Source organism: Dipodomys spectabilis, unplaced genomic scaffold (assembly GCF_019054845.1).
Source record: "Dipodomys spectabilis isolate Male_0828 unplaced genomic scaffold, ASM1905484v1 ptg000118l, whole genome shotgun sequence".
In the NCBI taxonomy this organism is placed as follows: domain Eukaryota; kingdom Metazoa; phylum Chordata; class Mammalia; order Rodentia; family Heteromyidae; genus Dipodomys; species Dipodomys spectabilis.
Window position 1 is genome coordinate 6696760 of NW_024870795.1, and position 17883 is coordinate 6714642.

A 17883-nucleotide genomic window follows, 5' to 3' on the forward strand; every position below is an offset into this window, starting at 1 on the left:
AAAAATAATTACTCCTGATGAGTAGGGAGTACATTGGAAGGAAAAGGGGTGAGGGGCTTTTTTGGAGCTCAGTGCTGGTGGCTTGCGCCTATAATCCTAGCTACTTTGGAGGCTGAAAATAGGAGAACTGTAGAAAAGTTCAAGAGGGCCCTTGAACTTTTTGAAATAGCAGAGTGTAACAACATGTGCCTGTCATCATGGCTATGTGGGAGGCTGAAGCTGGGAAGATCTTGTATTCAGGTCAGTCCAGACAGAAAGAAAAGTCCTCAAGACTCCCTGTCAATAAAGGGAAGCCAGATATGGCACTCACCTGTCATCCCAAAAATAATTGGGAGCTTAAAATATGTGGATTGTGGTCCAAGTACATGCCTAACAGGCAGTGAGACCCTCTATTTCAAAAATAGGGCCTGGGTTGGAGGTGTGGCTCAGTTGGCAGAATGCTAGCTGACGAGTGAAAGCATGAGGTACTGAGTTTGAGTCCCAATCTCAGACCTAAAAAAAAATGGCAAAACAGGGCTGGAGGCAAGCAAGCAGAAGCCCTGAGTTTAAACTCTAGCACTACAAAAAAAGAAGAAAATTATTTGGGGGGATGTTGCTTGGGTGGTAGAGTCCCTGGCATTTCTGATGCTCTGAGTTTGGTCCCAGCACCTCTGAGTAAGTAAATAAATAGCTCTTGTGTTTCTTCCCATAGGGGAAAAAAGAGAAATTCAATTTCAAAAGTTGAGTTTGAGCTACTAAGAAGAGTTTTATTAGTCTTAAAACTCAGAAGAGAGGCCGGGCACCAGTGGCTCACGCCTGTAATCCTAGCCACTCAGGAGGCTGAGATCTGAGGATTGCACTTCAAAGCCAGCCTGGGCAGGAAAGTCTGTGAAACTCTTATCTCTAATAAACCACCAGAAAACCGGAAGTGGCGCTGTAGCACAAGTGGTAGAGTGCTAGCCTTGAGCTGAAGAGCTGAGGGACAGTGCTCAGGCCCAGAGTTCAAGCCCCATGACCGACAAAAAGAAAAAAAGGGACTGGGAAGGTGGCTCAGTGGTAGAGTGCTTGCCTTACATGTATGAGGCCCTGGGTTCAATTCCTCAGCACCACATAAGGAGAAAAAGCCAGAAGTGGCACTGTGGCTCAAGTGGTAGAGTGCTGGCCTTGAGCTGAACAGCTGAGGGACAGTGCCCAGGCCTAGTGTTCAATCCCCACAACCGGAAAAAAAATTTTTTTTTTTTAAAGTATGAATTCTGGGCTGGGAAGGTGGTAGAGCGCTTGCCTTGTATGCCTGAGGCCCTGGGTTCTATTCCCCAGCACCACATAAGCAAAAAGAAAGCCAGAAGTGGTGCTGTGGCTCAAGTGGTAGAGCGCTAGCCTTGAGCTGAAGAGCTGAAGGACAGCGCCTAGGCTCAGAGTTCAGGCCCCACAACTGGACCCCCCAAAAAAAAGTATGAATTCCTATAGCCCCACCCCAAAGTTTAATTCAGGCACATGGGCCTGGGCAGGAAGTAATACCCTATCTCAGAAAATAGCCAATGTAGGGCTGGGAAGGTGGTTCAGTGGTAGAGGGCTTGCCTTGCATGCCTGAGGCCCTGGGTTTGATTCCTTAGCACCACATAAGCAAAAAGAAAAAAGCCGGAAGTGGCGCTGTGGTTCAAGTGGTAGAGTGCTAGCCTTGAGCTGAAGAGCTGAGGGACAGTGCCCAGGCCAGAGTTCAGGCCCCACACGACCAGACCCCCCCCAAAAAAAGAAAATAGCCAGTGTACATATGGCTGGAGGCATAGCTTGGTGATAAAGTGCTTGTCTAGCAATCACTGGATCCTGAGTTCAAACCCCAGTAATGCCCAAAATTTATATATATCAAGGATAGGCTTTCAGGTTTCTTTTTTTTTTTTTCTTAACCTATATTGCTGTTTAATATAAAGTGTAGGTCAAATTATATCACGGCTCATCAAATATAAAAATCAGGTTTTGTTTTAAGATCAGTTTTGGGTGAGCTTCCTGAGGCTGACACTGGTTTTGGTTTTTGTGTGTGTGTGTGGGACTGCTATACTAGTAGGTTCCTAAGTACAGGGAGGAAGACCAAGAGTTCAAGTACATCAACCTGGTTTCTAGTCATAGCTTTACTACTAGCTGTGTTCAGTTTCTACAAAGTAGGAATAATCCAGAACCCTAAGATGCATGTGGGACAGTGATTGTAATGTTTAGGTGCTTTTAAAAGTAAAGACAAAGCCAGGTGCCCGTTGGCTCACGGCCTATAATCTTAGCTACTCAGGAAGCTGAGATCTGAGGATTGTGGTTCTAATCCAGCTCCAGGAAGGAAAGTCAGTGAGACTCTTATCTCCAATAAACTACCAGAAAACCGGAAGTGGCTCAAGTGGTAGAGCCTTCACCTTGAGCTGAAGAGCTGAGGGACAGTACCCAGGCCCAGAGTTGAAGCCCCATGACCAACGGAAAAAAGAAAAAGACACCAGTAATCCTAGCTGCTCAAGAGGCTGAGATCTGAGGATCTCAGTTCAAAGCCAGCCTGGGCAGGAAAGTCCGTGAGACTCTTATCTCCAAGTAACCACCAGAAAACTGGGAGTGGTGCTGTGACTCAAGTGGTAGAGTGCTAGCCTTGAGCTGAAGAGCTGAGGGACAGTGCCCAGGTCCAGAGTTCAAGCCCCATGACTGACAAAAAAAAAAGAAAAGAAAAAAGATAGATTATACCAACTATTGAAGTCTTACCAGTCCTGTTTTCATGGTTATTAATATAATATTTTAGGCTGATGATGTTTTTGGTCCTATGAAGACAAACTACCCATGCATCCAGTATCTATTAAATAATCAAAACTAATAACCTCTTAGACAGAAGAGCTCCTGTCTTCCAGGGGTCTATTTGACAGACTTTCATTGTGCTGTTTTCTTAATCTTTGATTTCTAATGTGTGTCTCTCTATTTTTGCCATTAAAAGCCAGAAAACACTTTCTACATCTTCAATTCAAAATGAAATCCCAAAGAAAAAATCCAAGTTTGAGTCAATCACAGCTAATGGAGACAGGTGAGCCAGTTGGAATATGTGCGCATACACATTGCAATGCATATACAATTCTTGAAACAGGAGTTCTGTTTAGGGTGTGCTGGAAGCTAGCCTGTAGCTGTCATGAGCCTTTTGTTGGTGCTGCTCTACCAACTTGATGGCTGATGTATATAAGCAGTACCAGTATCTGTTTTATCAATTGAGGCTTGTCTTTAAGCCATAAGAAATTGTTGGATTTAATAGTAGTTCAATTCTGAAGTCCTAAGTAATTCTCCTATCCTGAGTCTAAGTCAAGTGCTGAACACTTACTTCATGGTGATACTTCCCTGTGGTTGCCTCCAAGCAGGGCATGGATTGGTTTGGAGGGGCTGAGCTGAGCTGAGATGGGGTTGAAGGAGTGTTGCTCTATGTGTGAGGATTATTCCAGAGTTTGCAGCCTTTGGAAAATCAGCCCAGTGCAGATGATGGATCAGGAGAGAATGAGATGCACTTGAGTATTTTTGTTCCATTTAAATGTTCCTGTAGTAGAACATTCCTGTCACTTGCATTTCTAAATATTTGTAGCACAAGATTATATTTTGCTGCCCATTTTACTTTTTGAGAGTTCTTCTCTGCTTGTAATGCATTTTGAAAAAAGCATTCTGACAATGCTGTGATTTTTTTTTTTTTTTTGGCAGCCTTTTACTCTAATCCTATATACCTGAGGTACACATGTTAACATATTATACTAAGCTTAATTAGTCTGTGTGTGTGTGGTCACACACTAGTCCTGGGGCTTGAACCCAGGGCCTACGCACTGTCCCTGAGATTTTTGTTCAAGGCTGACACTCTACCACTTTTGAGTTTTTTGGTGGTTAACTGGTGATGAGTCTCTTGTACTTCCTGCCCCTGCCTGGGCTCATTTTGAGCCTCAGTCTTCAGATCTCAGCCTCCTGAGTAGCTGGGATTACAGATGTGAGCCACAGGTGCCTGACTTGTAGTCTTGTATCTGAAATATTTATTGTAGCCTCCCTCACTAAATCCTCATAGGATTTTGGGAGGGAGGGAGGGACGGTGTGTGTGTGTGTGTGTGTGTGTGTGTGTGTGTCTGTGTGTGTGTGTCTGTGTGTGTCTGTGTGTGTGTCTGTGTGTGTCTGTCTGTGTGTGTGTCTGTGTGTGTGTGTGTCTGTGTGTGTGTGTCTGTGTAGTGGGGCTTGAACTAAGGATCTCATACTTTTTTTTTCTTTGTCCTTTTTTGTTGTTGTTGTTGTTGGTCATGGGGCTTGAACTCTGGGCCTGAGCGCTGTCCCTCAGCTCTTCAGCTCAAGGCTAGTGCTCTACTTGAGCTACAACGCCACTTCCAAGATCTCATACTCTTGCTTAACTTTTCTGTCAAGCTGATACTGCCATTTGATCCACAACTCCACTTCTGTTTTTTTGCTGATTAAGTGAAGATAAGAGTTGCTTACTGGTGCTGGTGGTTCACGCCTGTAAGCCTAGCTGCTCAGGAGACTGAGATCGTAGGATTGTGGCTCAAAGCCAGGCCAGGCCTGCCTAATCTGTGTGACTTAAATCTATGCTTTTTTAACTCCAGATTTTTTCCCCATGTATTCCATAACTTTTTCATCAGTCTTTCCGAACTATCCCATTCCCTTCTCATTAGCAGAGAGGCATATGATTATTTCTTCTCCCTTATTCTTTATCCATTAGTCTTCCTTATCGTAGACAAAATACATTATCTTAGCTTTCTCTAATGTTTTATTATCTATAAAATAACTTAGTCTTTTGCATTTTCATATTCTACAGAGTCCTTCACCTACCTCTCAATGATTTCTAATTTGTTGAAATTATAACAAAAACTTTTCAATTTGAAGGAAGTGGGAGTTAGGTGTGGTTTTCATTCCTTGAGAAAATGAACCAGCTACTTTCTTTTCTTTTTTCTTTTTTTTTTTTTGGGGGGGGGGTCCAGTCGTGGGGCCTGAACTCTGGGCCTGGGTGCTGTCCCTCAGCTCTTCAGCTCAAGGCTAGCGTCTACCACTTGAGCCATAGCGCCACTTCCGGCTTTTTTCTTTTTGCTTATGTGGTGCTGGGGAATAGAACCCAGGGCCTCAGGCATGCAAGGCAAGCGTTCTACCACTGAGCCAACTTCCCAGCCCCTACTTTTTTTTTTTTTTGGGTCCAGTCGTGGGGTCTGAACTCTGGGCCTGGGTGCTGTCCCTCAGCTGTTCAGCTCAAGGCTAGCACTCTACCACTTGAGCCACAGCGCCACTTCTGGCTTTTTATTCTTTTTGCTTATGTGGTGCTGAGGAATCGAACCCAGGGCCTCATGCATGCAAGGCAAGTACTCTACCACTGAGCCACCTTCCCAGCCCACTTTTTTTTCTTTATTGAGATCGATTACCTAAATTTCACAAAATTCACAGTATTGTGGGATAGTGATACTTAGTTAAGGTCACAAACACCTTCATCCTTCACGAGGCACATTTTCATTATCATTGTAACATCTACTTTTTTGTTGTTGTTGTTGGTTGTAGGGCTTGAACTCTGGGCCCTGGGTGCTGTCCCTGAGTTCTTCAGCTCAAGGCTAGCACTCTACCACTTGAGCCACAGTGCCACTTCCGGTTCTCTGGTGGTTTATGGACTTTCCTGCCGGGGCTGGCTTTGAACTGTGATCCTCAGATCTCAGCCTCCTTAGTAACTAGAATTACAGGCTGAGCCACCGGCGCCTTGCCCAGCTACTTTTTAGTGACAGTTGTTTATTTTTTCTATTGGCAGTATACAAGCAGTCTCAACAGTGAGCAGCACTCATCATACTTGTGGCTTGTCATTTCTTTTCTTTTTTTTTTTTTTTTTAATTTATTTATTTTTGTTGGTCATGGGGCCTGAACTCTGGGCCTGGGTGCTATCCCTCAGGTCTTCAGCTCAAGGCTAGCACTCTACCATGTTAGCCACAACTTTTTCTGAGCCACTTCTAGCTTTTTCTGCTTATGTGGTGCTGAGGAATCGAACCCAAGTCCTCATGCATGCAAGGCAAGCACTCTGCCACTGAGCTCCTTTCCCAGCCCCATGGCTTGTCATTTTTTTTTTTTTGTCAAGGTATTTAACAATATAAAGAATTCACATTTCTTCTTTCCCACCTTTTTCAAAGATTCAATAGTAGAAACACCCAAATGCTGCTACAACACAGAAGAAACTATCATTCATGAAAACATCAGAATGTAGTGGTCAGTGTCAGCATCCCAGAAACACGGGGCAGCCATGAACACTCCTTCACCTCTTTGCTCCCCAATGAGTACTTGCACTACCATTTTCTATCAATCAAATCCCATTTCTTTTAATTTGTCTTTAACGGTTTCTAATAAATGTTTTATGAGCTGAGGCATTTCTTCTGATACAGACTTTAAACACAGAGGGCCTGAACCTTTGCTGGAAAATGGGCCTCAGGATATATGTGTTCTTGGACTCCCCTGCATTCTTCTCAGCCTCCAGTGCCCCGTTGCTCAGAAAGAGGGATGCTCCCACAATGAAGGACAGGCAACTTACCAGGATGCTGAGCCAGGTGCACACCCTTTCTAAAGGACCCACTTTTCCATGTAGCTTCATTTATTCTCCTGACCTGTTTTCCTGAGTACAGAAGATTGTTCTTAAATTAACAGCTTTTTACAGAAAGTTACATTAACAAAATGTTTCCCAGGAAAAGAAGTTCACTATCATTGGGGGTATTTTGAAAGAGACTTTTCTACCTTACTAACCTAGCTGTCTTTTTTTATTTCTAACAGTTGTTACTGAACTAGGAGTTAAGACCCAGAGAGATTAGGTTCTAATACAAGATAGAACTGTTTTTGTCAACCATTCATTAGTACAAAAAGACTCTTCTCTCAAGAAGCAGGTGTAGCAGAGCATTTGCTCTTTGGCAGTGGAAAATCATATACTGTCTCATTCCTCTTGCTTCATTCATTGCTGTAGTTATGGGTTTAAATAAGATTTAGGTTGAGTGGGGTGCCTGTGGCTCATGCCTGGAATCCGAGCTACTCAGGAGGCTGAGATCTGAGAATCATGGTTCAAAGTCAGCAGGAGGGAGAGGCAGGTGGCAATAATCTTGTCAATGGATCATGTCTTCCAATTCTAGCTATAGAAAAGTTTGCATTGGCAGTTATGAAGTACTATGTCCAGGATCAGGCTGCTCTTTGGGGTTTCTTCCTGTGTAGAGAAATGGGTGATTATGAGATGTGGTTTAAGATAGAGGAAAAAAATCCAACCACAGGAAGAACCACAGGGTGTTGTTCTGTTGACACAGGGACACTCAAGTCTCCCTAAGGCTTTCCTAAGCCTTAGGAAAAGGATGTAGGTTTATTGTTTTGCTTTAGATTGTTCTGAAAGCCACTCAACTACTTTGTTGTTTCCCACAGTCTATTTCCTTTGAGAATTTCCTTTTGAATTTGCATTTGCTCTGCCTCAATAAAGTCTTACTCTGGTAAAATTCAGAAAGAAACCGCTCTTCTGAAAGAAAAAAGGCTTCCTTTGGGGATTCTCTAGAGAACTAGCAGTGATCCCTTGTTTTGGGTCTGAGGTACCTCTAACCAATTTCTGAAAGCTATGGGTCCTCACTGGTTAAACTGTTCATTGTATGTGAAAACACATTTTTTTGGTATAATCTCTGGACTTTGCTGAAAGGACACAGATTCCATCTGGTAACTTGGACAAAATGGAGTGCTCAGGTGCTATACCGACTGTTGGAAACCCTAGTTGTGGGGTGTTTTTGAAGTCTGCCCCTTTTTGTTCCTGTCCTGTCACATAATTCTTTTTTTGCTTTCTATGAGATAGGATAGTACTATGGCTCAGCCTAGCCTAGAGCTCACTATATATACCAGGCTGGCCTCAGACTCATAATCCTCCTGCCTTCATCTCCTGAATGCTGAGATTACAGGTGTGTGTCGTGCCCAGGTGATAAAATTCTTGACAATGGAAATGACAGTCAAGTGTAGCATAAGTGAAGCTGGTTTCCTTCCCCATAAGCCTCATCTTTGTAGAAAAGGGACTGGCTGTACCTCATCATAGGGCAGAATTTCTATGCTTACAACTGAGGATTATCCAGAATTCTTGAATTCTAAGGAAGTTAATCACAGCCGTGGCTTTTTCACCAGTAAAACATGAGGATTTTTTTTTTTTTTTTGTCAGTCATGGGGCTTGAACTCTGGGCCTGGGCGCAATCCCTCAGCTCTTCAGCTGAAGGCGAGCACTCTACCACTTGAGCTACAGCGCCACTTCCGGTTTTCTGGTGGTTTATTGGAGATAGGAGTCTCACGGTCTTTCCTGCCCAGGCTGGCTTTGAACCGCGATCCTCAGATCTCAGCCTCCTGAGTAGCTAGGATTACAGGCGTGAGCCACCAGCGCCTGGCTAAACATGAGGATTTTAAATGGGATATGGTATCTATTTTAGTAGTAAATGTGAGAAAAAGTGCTGCCAGGTTGTGGTTTGTTTTGATATCGTTTTCTGACTTCCACCTTCTTGGTGCAGTTTGAGTTCAGCAAATACTGTTGAGCTTTGTGAGGATGGACCAACATGCTTGATGCTGGGAATTCAAATAGTTTACTGGGGTCCTTAAAGAGTTTGAGTCACATGGTCTGCAATACATCCTCAAGTAGAGAAAATTTATCCATTTAAGTTACGATTTTTTTTTTCCTCTTCCATTTTCTTGCTCAGCTTTTCTCCGGACCTGGCCCTGGACTCACCAGGCACTGACCACTTTGTCATCATTGCCCAGCTGAAGGAAGAGGTGGCAACTCTGAAGAAGATGTTACATCAGAAGGATCAAATGATCTTAGAGAAGGAGAAGAAGGTATGGCTAGAAAGATCCAAGGTTACAATCACATAGTCTGGGACAGGATGGTAACAGTTTTACATGTTTGATCTGGTTGGATACATTGATGTTTTCAGAGATTCTCATAGCCATGTGATTCATGGGATGGCATTACCTTGCTCAGTCCCCCTAGGCCAAGACTTACCTTCCTACGGTCTAAGAATTGTCCTCCCTCTTGAAGGGAACTTCTTACATTTTTATTCTAATTCATGTTTATTATTTCTGCTTTACTTTCAGCTTCTCAGAATATCTCATTTTGTCTTTTTTTTTTTTTTTGTCGGTCATGGGGCTTGACCTCTGAGCCTGGGCGCTGTCCCTCTGCTCTTAAGCTCAAGGCAAGTGCTCTACCACTTGAGCCACAGGTTAATTGGAGGTAAGAGTCTCATGGACTTTCCTGCCTGGGGTGGCTTTGAACCGAGATCCTCAGATCTCAGCCTCCTGAGTAGCTAGGATTACAGGCATGAGCCACCCACCAGCGCCTGGCAATTTCTTTTTTGATGTGAGGTCTCTTTGTATTGCTTAGGCTGACTTCGGCCTCCTGGGTTCAAGCAGTCCTCCTGCTCCAGCCTCCTGAGGGCTGGGAGTGTGCAAATCCACACAATCGCACCCCATTTGTAATGTCATTATTTACATTCTTGTCATTTAATTCCTACCTTGTTTACAGATGAAGAAACAGGCCATAAGAGGTTAAATAGTGTGTCTAACCAACTTAGCAGTAAAAGACAGAACAAGAACTGGACCCAAGTCTTTCTATGCCTGTTATTCTTTCTTTACTGTGTTCAGCTTTAGCTTGCTAGTAAGCAGAAATTCGTAGGAACACGCATATTCCATCCACTTTATTGTGTGACTGACAGATGAAAATGGACCCAAGTATATTCTCTTCATGGACCTGATCAGAATGACACTTCTATTACTTTGAACTAAGGCTTTGAACAAAGCCAGCCTAAAAAGCTGTTGTGTCCTATACTTTGTTTTTTTGGGTTCGGTCATGGGGCCTGAACTCTGGGCATGGGCTCTGTCCCTCAGTTCTTCAGCTCAAGGCTAGCGCTCTACTACTTGAGCCACAGTGCCACTTCCAGCTTTTTTCTTTTTGCTTATGTGGTGCTGAGGAATGGAACCCAGGGCCTCTGGCATGCAAGGCAAGCGCTCTACCACTGAGCCACCTTCCCAGCCCCTGTTGTGTCCTATACTTTTTTTTTTTTTTTTTTGTCTCGGTCGTGGGGCTTGAACTCTGGGCCTGGGCGCTGTCCTTCAGCTCTTCAGCTCAAGACAAGCACGCTACCACTTGAGCTACAGCACCACTTCCGGTTTTCTGGTGGTTTATTGGAGATAGGAGTCTCACAGTCTTTCCTGCCCGGGCTGGCTTTGAACCGTGATCCTCAGATCTCAGCCTCCTGAGTAGCTAGGATTACAGGCGTAAGCCACCAGTGCCCGGCGTGTCCTATACTTTTAAAGACTAAGGTCACACTTCCTGATATGAGACATCTTGATTTGATAGGCATCCTGGCTTCCTATCTCTAGTCAGATAATCTTGGTTAACTTCCATCTCTCTGCCTATGCCCAGATTGTTCCCTTCATTCAGATGCCTTATATGCCCTCCTGCTACTGTACCTCAAAACTCAGATCACACATCACCTCTCTCAGTAGAGGTCCCTCCTTTCTGTTCCTTGGATAGCAAGCAGTTGAAATGAGCCTTGAATTTGAAATCTAGCTCTGATATTTGTTAACCTTGTGGATACTTGCTCTCTGCCACTTAACCTTTTCTAAACCTCTGTTTTTCCATCTATGAAACAGGTCTACTGCCCTTAAAGGGTTGTCTTAAAGATTGAACTAAAAATCTGAGCACTGGTGGCTCACATGTGTAATCTGAGCCACTCTGATTACAGCCCCGGCAGGGAAGTCTTTTTTTTTTTTTTTTTCTTTTGGGTCCGGTCATGGGGCCTGAACTCTGGGCCTGGGCGCTGTCCCTAAGCTCTTCAGCTCAAGGCTAGCGCTCTACCACTTGAGCCACAATGCCACTTCCAGCTTTTTTCTTTTTGCTTATGTGGTGCTGAGGAATCGAACCCAGGGCCTCAGGCATGCAAGGCAAGCGCTCTACCACTGAGCCATCTTCCCAGCCCCAGGGAAGTCTTATGAGACTATTTTTTTGTTGGTCATGGGGCTTGAACTCTGGGCCTGGGTGCTGTCCCTCAGCAATTTATATCAAGGCTAGCGCTCTACCACTTGAGCCACAGCACCACTTCTGGTTTTCTAGTAGTTTATTAGAGATAAGAGTCTCACGAACTTTCCTGCCTGGGCTGGCTTTGAACTGCAACCCTCAGACCTCAGCCTCCTGAGTAACTAGAATTAGAAATACAGGTGTGAACCTGGCTGAAGATTGAGCAAAGCAAACTTTTTTTTTAAAGTTCAATGCAGTGGACTTTGGTGAAACATGGCAAAAGTTCAGCTGTTACTCTTATGGCTCTTCAAACCATCCTTGTTTGTTTTTTGTTTGTGCCAGTCCTAGGGTTTAAACTCAGAGTCTGGACACTGTTCCTGAGCTTTTGGGCTAAAGGCTAACATTCTACCACTTTGAGCAACAGATCTACTTCCAGCTTTTTGGTAGTTAATTAGTCTCACAGACTTTAGTGCCTGGATTAGCTTTGAAGCTCAGTCTTTGGATCTCAGGATTGTAGGTAGACCTGAGTTGCTAGGTTTTGGCAACAGTGAAACTTAAAAAACAAACAAGCCAGGTGCCTAGCTACTCGGGAGGCTGTGATCTGAGGATCACGGTTCAACGCCAGTCTGGGCAGGAAGGGCTATGCGACTCTTATCTCCAGTAAACCACCAGAAAACCAGAAGTGGCGATATGGCTCAAGTGTTAGAGCACTTACCTTGAGCTGAAGAGCTGAGGGACAACACTCAGGCCTAAAAAAAAAAATCCAACCCCCCCCCCCCCCAAAAAAAAAAAAAACAAAAACCCACAACCAAAGCTGGGTGCCAGTGGCTCATGCCTATAATCTTAGTTACTCTGGAGGCTGAGATTTGAGAATTGAAGTTCTAAGCCAGTCCTGGCAGAAAAGTCCCCATGAGACTCTTATCTCAACCACTCAAAAACTGGAAGTAGTACCATAGCTCAAGTGGTATAGTGCTTAAGTGCTAGCCCTGAGCACAAAGAGGCTCAAGGACAGCACCCAGGCCCTGCGTTCAAGGCCCACAACTGACCCCCCCCCCCCCCCAAAAAAAAAAAGTGAAGCTTGCTGGGCGCTGGTGGCGTGTGCCTATAATCCTAGCTTACTCAGGAGGCTGAGATCTTGAGGATCATGGTTCAAAGCCAGCCCAGGCAGGAAAGTCTATATCTTTATCTCCAATGAAGCACCAGAAAACTAGATGTGGCAATATGGCTCAAGTGGTAGAGCGCTCACCTTGAGCTGAAGAGGTCAGGGACAGCGCCCAGGCCCAGAGTTCCAGTCCCATGCCTGACCAAAAAAAAAAAGTGTTTTCAAGACTCCATCTCCAGTTAGCCACCAAAAAGTTTGCTGTAGTCATGGCTTATTTGATAGAGCATCAACTATGAGTGAAAACTGGATACCTGTAGTTTAAACCCTAGTACTGACCCAAAACAAAACAGTCACTTAAAAAAAAACAAAACTGGAGGTAGTGACATACACATAATCCCAGATACTCAGAAAGTAGAGGCTGGAGTATCTTGAGTTTTATGCCAGTTCAGACAGAGTTAGTGACATTCTTGTCTCAAAAACAAATGGCTGGGGCTGGGAAGGTGGCTCAGTGGTAGAGTGCTTGCCTTGCATGCATGAGGCCCTGGGTTCGATTCCTCAGCACCACATAGGCGGAAAAAAAAAAAAAAGCTGGAAGTGGAGCTGTGGCTCAAGTGGTAGAGCACTAGCCTTGAGCTGAAGAGCTTAGGGACAGCACCCAGGCCCAGAGTTCAGGCCCCACGACCGACCAAAAAAAAAGAAAAAGAAAAACAAATGGCTGAGGGTTGTGAATGTGGCTTAGGGGTAGAGTGTTTGCCTGGCATGCATGAAGCCCTAGGTTGGAGATCCAAAAACAGAAAAAGCAGGAAGTGGTACTGTGGCTCAAGTGGTAGAGTGCTAGCCTCAAGCAAATAAAGAAGCTCAGTGACAGTGCTCAGTCCTTGAGTTCAAGCCCCAGGACTGGCAAAAAAAAAAGTCTGAAATAGTAGAGTGCTTGTCTGGTATGTACAAGAACTTGGGTTCAGTCCCCTGTACCACAAAAGAAGAAACAAAGACATATAATGATGGTTTTGTGTGATCTTCAGGAACAAATTGAATCCTTGTTGGCTTTGATGGAGGCAGGGATCTGCAGGAAAGCTTGGGCTTTCCATTTCCTGGGGGACCATTTATCTCTGCTATCAAAACATCTTTCCTCACACAAAAATTTCTTTTGTTTTGTTTTGTTCCCCTCAGATTACAGAGTTGAAGGCTGATTTTCAATACCAGGAATCTCAGATGAGGGCCAAAATGAACCAAATGGAGAAAACACACAAAGAAGTCGCAGAGCAATTGCAGGTAATTCTCTGGTGCGCTTGGCTGATTGCATTTTAAATAATCATCTCATGTTTCTTTTTTCTCAAAGTTTTGGGAAATCACACCAAATCTCCCTTTTGGATATCTTTTATTACTATTTTACTCTATGATATATTCTGATCTTTTTCTCTCAAGAACCATGAAATTGGCCGAATGCCAGAGGCTCATATCTATCATCCTAGCAGCTAATCAGGAGGCTGAGATATAAGGATCGTGGTTCAAAGCCAGCCTTGCAAGGAAAGTCTGTGAGACTCTTATCTTCAGTTAACTACAAAAAATATGAAAGTAGAGCTATGCCTCCAGTGGTAGAGCACTAGCCTTAAGCAGAAATGCTAAGGGACATTACCCATGCCCTGAGTTCAAACCTCAGGACAGATAAAAAACAACAACAACAAAAAAAACACTGGAATTAACAAATGAGTTCCTTGATTTTTTTAATATACCATGTATGATTCCAGGTGTCTGAATTATAGATTCTGTTTACTGAACTCATTAAAGCACGACATGGTTGGTTTATATTGCATAAAGTAACCTGTTTTACTTCTGTGTGGTGTGTGGCATTATTCAGGCTTGAACTCAGGGCCTTTCCCTCTCATTTGGCTTTTTTTTTTTTTGCTCAGGGCTGGCACTCTACCAGTCACTGCTCTACTTCCAACCCCTTTCTGGTTAATTGGAGAGATCAGAGTCTCACGTCACAGACTTTGCTACCTGGGCTATTTTTGAACTGTGATCGTTGGATCTCAGCCTCTTGTATACTGAGTATTACGGGAAAGAGCCACCAATGCCTAGCTAAAAAGTGTCCTTTTGTTTTGGTGAGTTCCAAGAGATTGAGGCTCGTCAATTAGCCTATAGCAAATACTGTCTTCCCTGAACCAAATATGTAGCCTTATGACTTTCTTCCTAATCTTCTGCATTGTTTGCTTTCATGTCTGCATGGAAAACCTATCCTAATCTTGACACTGATTTTTATTTTCCTTTTAGGCCAAAAACAGAGAGCTCCTGAAGCAGGCAGCTGCCTTGTCTAAGAGCAAGAAGTCTGAAAAGTCAGGCGCTATAACCTCTCCATGACAGACCATCAAGAGGCTCCCTAGCAACAGCAGATGGAGTCGTCCTGGGTTGGAGACCTGGCTGTTCTCTAGAATCGCAAGCTTTCTTAAGAAATCTCTATTTTATTACAGCTATCCTTCTTTGTGCAACTGTCATGGGCTGAATGGAAACATCCGCGTTGTGCGCTGTTAATGACTGCATGCTTGAGTGTTTGGGGTTTCAAGTTCACTCTCTCTCCTCCCTACTCCCACCTTGTCCTTTTCCTCTTCCCTCTGTCGATCCCTCCAGATCCCTCTACTCCTCCCTCCCACTTTTTTTATTTTGATACTACTTTTTGGGGTGTGTGTGTGTGTGTGTGTGTGTGTGTGTGTGTGTGTGTGTGTGTGTGTGTGTGTGTGTGTGTGTGTGTGTGTGTGTGTGTGTGTGTGTGTGTGTGTGTGTGTGTGTGTGTGTGTGTGTGTTGGTCACTGCTCAGTGTTTTGTGCAGAGTGATGTTTTCTGTTCATCCTTGGGTCCTGCTATACCCGTGGGCAAATTGTTTGCATTCATTGTGTATCACTGCCACTCTCTGAACTTTAAAAACTGCCACCTTAAGACTTGTTACAATGAGAGAGGCCTTCTCTCTCAATAAAGCTTTTGCTTCAGGGTATCTTTGGGTTTTTTTTTTCCAGGTATATTATGTATGAACTTTGTACTATGTATAGCCAGAGTTTTATTTATTTTTTAAAAAAAGAAACTTTTTCTTGCTAAAGGAATAATGGTAGCTGAGCTAGTCCTTGTAAAAGTGATGTCTCCTGAAAATAAAGTCCTATTCTCTAGCTTTTAGTAAAAGAATCAGATGGTTTCTTGTTACCTTACAGTCTTAAAACCGATCACTAAGGTGAAATATTTGATGCAGAAGTTCAGAGCTAAGTGCCTTTTGGAGAGTTTCTCGGAGGAGCATTTAAGGAGATGCTTGAGGTGGTTGCAAAGATTTGAACAGTCTGTCTTTTTAAAGTAAGGGCAGAAAGAAAGGTTGTCCAGGTTCTACTGGACACTTCCCCACCCTTTCCCTACTCCTTTATGTGATTGATTCCAAATTCTTACACTGCCACTTCTTTGGGGAAAAAAAAATACCCTTTACTTGCTTTTATCAGTTATTATACTGGGCATTTGTCAGAAAACATTTCTTTTTTCATTAGCATATTCAAAACTGGATAATATTTGAACTCTGGAATATCAGAGGGTCAGTATGAGCTGCATATGTATGGCCTGTGAGTCTGATCAGGAGAATATCACTGTACCCTCTTCTCACCTCTTGCTCACTCTGGCCTGTGCACCCTTGCTTTTAATGGAAGTGTATGGAAAATCGGTGCTTCTCAGGAGCAGCACAGCCTCTGCCAGAGCATATGTACCCTGTCTTCCCTTAATGACCCAGTAGGCACATGGGAAGGAAGATAGATTTATATTTCTAGCCATACTCTTCAGGTTCCTCTATGTAATGTTTGTGAAGGAAATTGGAGGTGTGTAGTATGTGCGATGAAACAGAACAAAGCCAGTTACCTCTACATAAATATGGTGAGGGAGCAAGGTAGAATTAAGGGTAATCATTATAAGGACAGCAGACATTTGTTCTCAGTCTCTCAAAATTGTAACAGTAAATTTAACTTGTTAAAAGCAAAGTATTCTGTAATTTGTGATATTGTTCTGGAAAAAAGAGCCATGCATATAGCTGGACAGATGAGAAGTGGGTGGCTTCCTTTTCATCCAAGATACAATGGACCATGTTGCATTTTTATCAGTTTGCATCCCAGCAAGGAAAACAGTGTGAAATAGTTTTGTAACTTTTTGAACAAGAGACTTGTAGCTAAAGCTAAATGTCAGATATTTTTCAGATGTATTTGACTATGGAGAAAGGATTCTGAAAGAAATGACAGTCATGGTTTTGTTCCCTTGTTTTTTATTTTAAAGACTGAGAAATTCAGATACATAAAGTTTGACAATATAAAAATACATACATAATTTTTATACTAAATCTTTTTTTAAGGTCTTGACATTTAATATAAAGTAAATCCACACATTTTTAACTTTCCATAAGTTCTTAAAAGGGAAAGAAGAAATCTCAATTCTTAAAACTTTGATTTTTAAAAATCATGACACTGTTTTACCATGAAATTGAGTAGCTAACTTTTGGTAACACCTTTCATTTCTTTGTATGTTTGTAATAATGGACATTTTAAAACAAGAATGTTTTGGTTTGTACAGACTTTGGCAAATGTGTGTTAATAAAAATTCATATTGACTCAAGTGTAATTGAAGTATAACTGTGTTTTGTGTTGTGTGCGTGTGTGGTGGGGTATTAAACCGGAAACTTTGTGCATGTCAGGCAAAGGCTCTACCATTAAGTTATACCCATAGCCCTATGTTTATTTCTAGCCTGGTCACCAATAGACATATCCCATTATCCTCTTCAATCCTGAAAACAGTTTATCTTGCTTGTAACCTAACAGGAAGCTTCAAAAGTATGAAGAGTTAGCCATCCCAGGCACTGATGATTCACATTTGTAATCCTAGCTACTCAGGAGGCTGAGATCTAAGAATCTCAGTTCAAAGCCAGCCCAGGTAAGAAAGTCCATGACACTCTTATCTCCAATTAACCACCAGAAAAACTGAAGTGGTGCTATGGCTCAAAGTAGTAGAGCACTAACCTTGAACAAAAGAGCTCAGGGACAGTACCCAGGCCCTGAGCTCAAAGCTATGACTGACAAAAAAAGAGCCTGGTACAGGTGGCTCTTAGCTATTCAGGAGGCTGAGATCACAGTTCAAAGCCAGCCTGGCAGGAAAGTCTGTGAGACTTCTCTCCAGTTAACTACCAAAAGACCAAAAATGGAGCTGTGGCACAAGTGGTAGAGCAAGCTTTGAGTGAAAAAGCTAAAGAACACCTAAGCCCTGGGTTCAAGCCCTAGTACCAGCACAAAAAGGAACGAATGAGGAAAGGAAGGGAAGAAAGAAAAAAAAAATTCTGGACTGGGAATGTGGCTTAGTGGTGGAGTGCTTACCTAGCATGCATGAAGCTCTGGGTTCGATTCCTCAGTATTACATAAACAGAAAAAGCTGGAAGTGGTGCTGTGGCTCAAGTGGTAGAGTGCTAGCCTTGAGCAAAAGAGTTCAGGGACAGTGCCCAGGCCCTGAGTTCAAGCCCAGGACTGGCAAAAAAAAAAAAAAAGTTCTGCTTCTTAGTGTGGCTGGTATTTAGCCACATGAGTGGGCACAAGGGCCAAAATGCATTGAATGGAAGACTTCATATCTGCATTCCATTGCGCATGTTATAATTTAATAAAAAATTGAGTATCAAAAAATGCTTCTGGAACCAATGCCTGGTTTTGAGACAACTGGTAAGTCCATCTTCTGTGTATATAATTAGGACTGTATTGTTGCATATAGGGCACATACTCTGCTACTTAAC

General features: G+C 43.1%; 1 protein-coding gene across 2 annotated transcripts in view; it reads left to right on the forward strand.

Moving 5' to 3' along the window:
• Fam76a (family with sequence similarity 76 member A) overlaps positions 1 to 14776 on the forward strand; it is a 30023-nt gene extending 15247 nt beyond the window's left edge. The window contains exons 6-9 of one of the 2 annotated variants that reach the window (XM_042688611.1): positions 2936 to 3022; positions 8685 to 8820; positions 13272 to 13373; positions 14373 to 14775. In XM_042688611.1, coding sequence (XP_042544545.1) covers positions 2936 to 3022; positions 8685 to 8820; positions 13272 to 13373; positions 14373 to 14459 — 412 coding nt within the window. In that variant the 3' untranslated portion in view covers positions 14460 to 14775. Of the gene's footprint in view, positions 1 to 2935; positions 3023 to 8684; positions 8821 to 13271; positions 13374 to 14372 lie in introns of both variants that reach the window. The other variant, XM_042688612.1, reaches the window with a different exon arrangement.
• The last annotated feature ends 3107 nt before the right edge of the window (positions 14777 to 17883 follow it).